This window comes from Condylura cristata, unplaced genomic scaffold (genome assembly GCF_000260355.1).
Source record: "Condylura cristata isolate star-nosed mole 26May11 unplaced genomic scaffold, ConCri1.0 scaffold00009, whole genome shotgun sequence".
Lineage (NCBI taxonomy): Eukaryota > Metazoa > Chordata > Mammalia > Eulipotyphla > Talpidae > Condylura > Condylura cristata.
This window is the reverse complement of record NW_004567110.1, coordinates 1,279,336-1,280,597: the sequence shown is the minus strand read 5'-3', so window position 1 is coordinate 1,280,597 and position 1,262 is coordinate 1,279,336. Positions and strand designations below refer to the sequence as shown.

General features: G+C 76.6%; 1 protein-coding gene across 1 annotated transcript in view; it reads left to right on the top strand.

The window, feature by feature from the left end:
- Positions 1-1,257, top strand: part of MAPK15 (mitogen-activated protein kinase 15) — a gene marked incomplete at its 3' end in the record, with an annotated part of 3,155 nt that extends 1,898 nt beyond the window's left edge. The window contains exons 5-9 of the mRNA XM_012722873.1: positions 5-138; positions 383-440; positions 659-796; positions 904-1,009; positions 1,096-1,257. Coding sequence (XP_012578327.1) covers positions 5-138; positions 383-440; positions 659-796; positions 904-1,009; positions 1,096-1,257 — 598 coding nt within the window. The remainder of the gene's footprint in view (positions 1-4; positions 139-382; positions 441-658; positions 797-903; positions 1,010-1,095) is intronic.
- Positions 1,258-1,262: the final 5 nt, after the last annotated feature.

Genomic DNA, 1,262 nt, shown 5'->3' with positions numbered 1-1,262 from the left:
ACGCCCCCGGGGTGGACATGTGGAGCCTGGGCTGCATCCTGGGGGAGATGCTGCGGGGCCGGCCCCTGTTCCCCGGCACCTCCACCATCCACCAGCTGGAGCTCATCCTGGAGACCGTCCCCCCGCCCTCCCAGGAGGGTGAGCTGCCGCCGGGGCCCCAGGGCCGAGCCGAGGGGAGCCTGCGCCGGGGCCGTCGCCCTGGCCCTGGGCGGGCAAAGGGGTGCAAAGCCCGGCAAGGAGGGCGAAGGGCTGCTGGCAGGCCGCCGGTGGGCCTGCTGGGCGCCGGGGCAGGAGGGGTGAGGCCGGGAGCCAGGCGTGCCCCTAGCCAGGGCCCCTGCAGCACCCCACCCGCTCACAGGACCACCTCCGTCCTCACCTCCAGACCTCCTGGCCCTGGGCGCCAGCTACAGCGCCCCGACGCTGCAGCACCTGGGCCCACGGTGAGCGCCCCCTTGCGGGCGGAGGCGGCCAGCACCGCTGAGCAAGAGCGGCCGGCCTGGGCTGGGGGCCTCCCAGGAGGGGCCGTCCGGGGTCTCCGCGGCCACCCCAGGCCGCCCTCGGGCGCAGAGACAGGGAGTTGGGAGGCCCAGGGTGGGAAGCCGAGCACGGGCCGTGTACACATGCGGACGTGGGGGGGGCACAGGCTCGCTGCCCACAGGCCGCGGCAGACCCTCGATGCCCTCCTGCCCCCGGACACGCCCCCGGAGGCCCTGGACCTTCTCCAGCGCCTCCTGGTGTTCGCGCCCGGCAAGCGGCTGAGCGCGGCGCAGGCGCTCCGGCACCCCTATGTGCGGAGGTGGGCGGGGAACACCCGCAGGTGGGCCCACCGCCTGCGTGGCTCGGGGTGCGGGGGGCGGGAGTGGCCGCGGGCACCGCCCCTCGGGCCCTGTCACGCCCCCGCAGGTTCCACTGCCCTGCGCGTGAGTGGTCGCTCCAAGCCCCGGTCCAGCTCCCGGTGCACGAGGCAGCCCGGCTCCCGGCCGCTGAGTATCGCCACCGCCTCCACCAGGTTGTCCACCCACGCAGCCCTCGGGACCCCCCTCTGCCGCCCCCGCCCTGCGCCCCGCCAACGCGCCCGCCCTCCCGCCCGAGCAGATGGTCCTGGCTCGCTGCAAGAAGGGCCTGGGGGCGCCCCCGCAGCCCCACCCGCAGGAGCGCCCGTGTGTGACCGACGACCCCCGCCCCGGGGGGGCGACCCGTGCAGCCGCCTGGCCCAGGCCCCACCCCGACCGCACAGAAGCCCCAACTGGGGCCAAGAATTC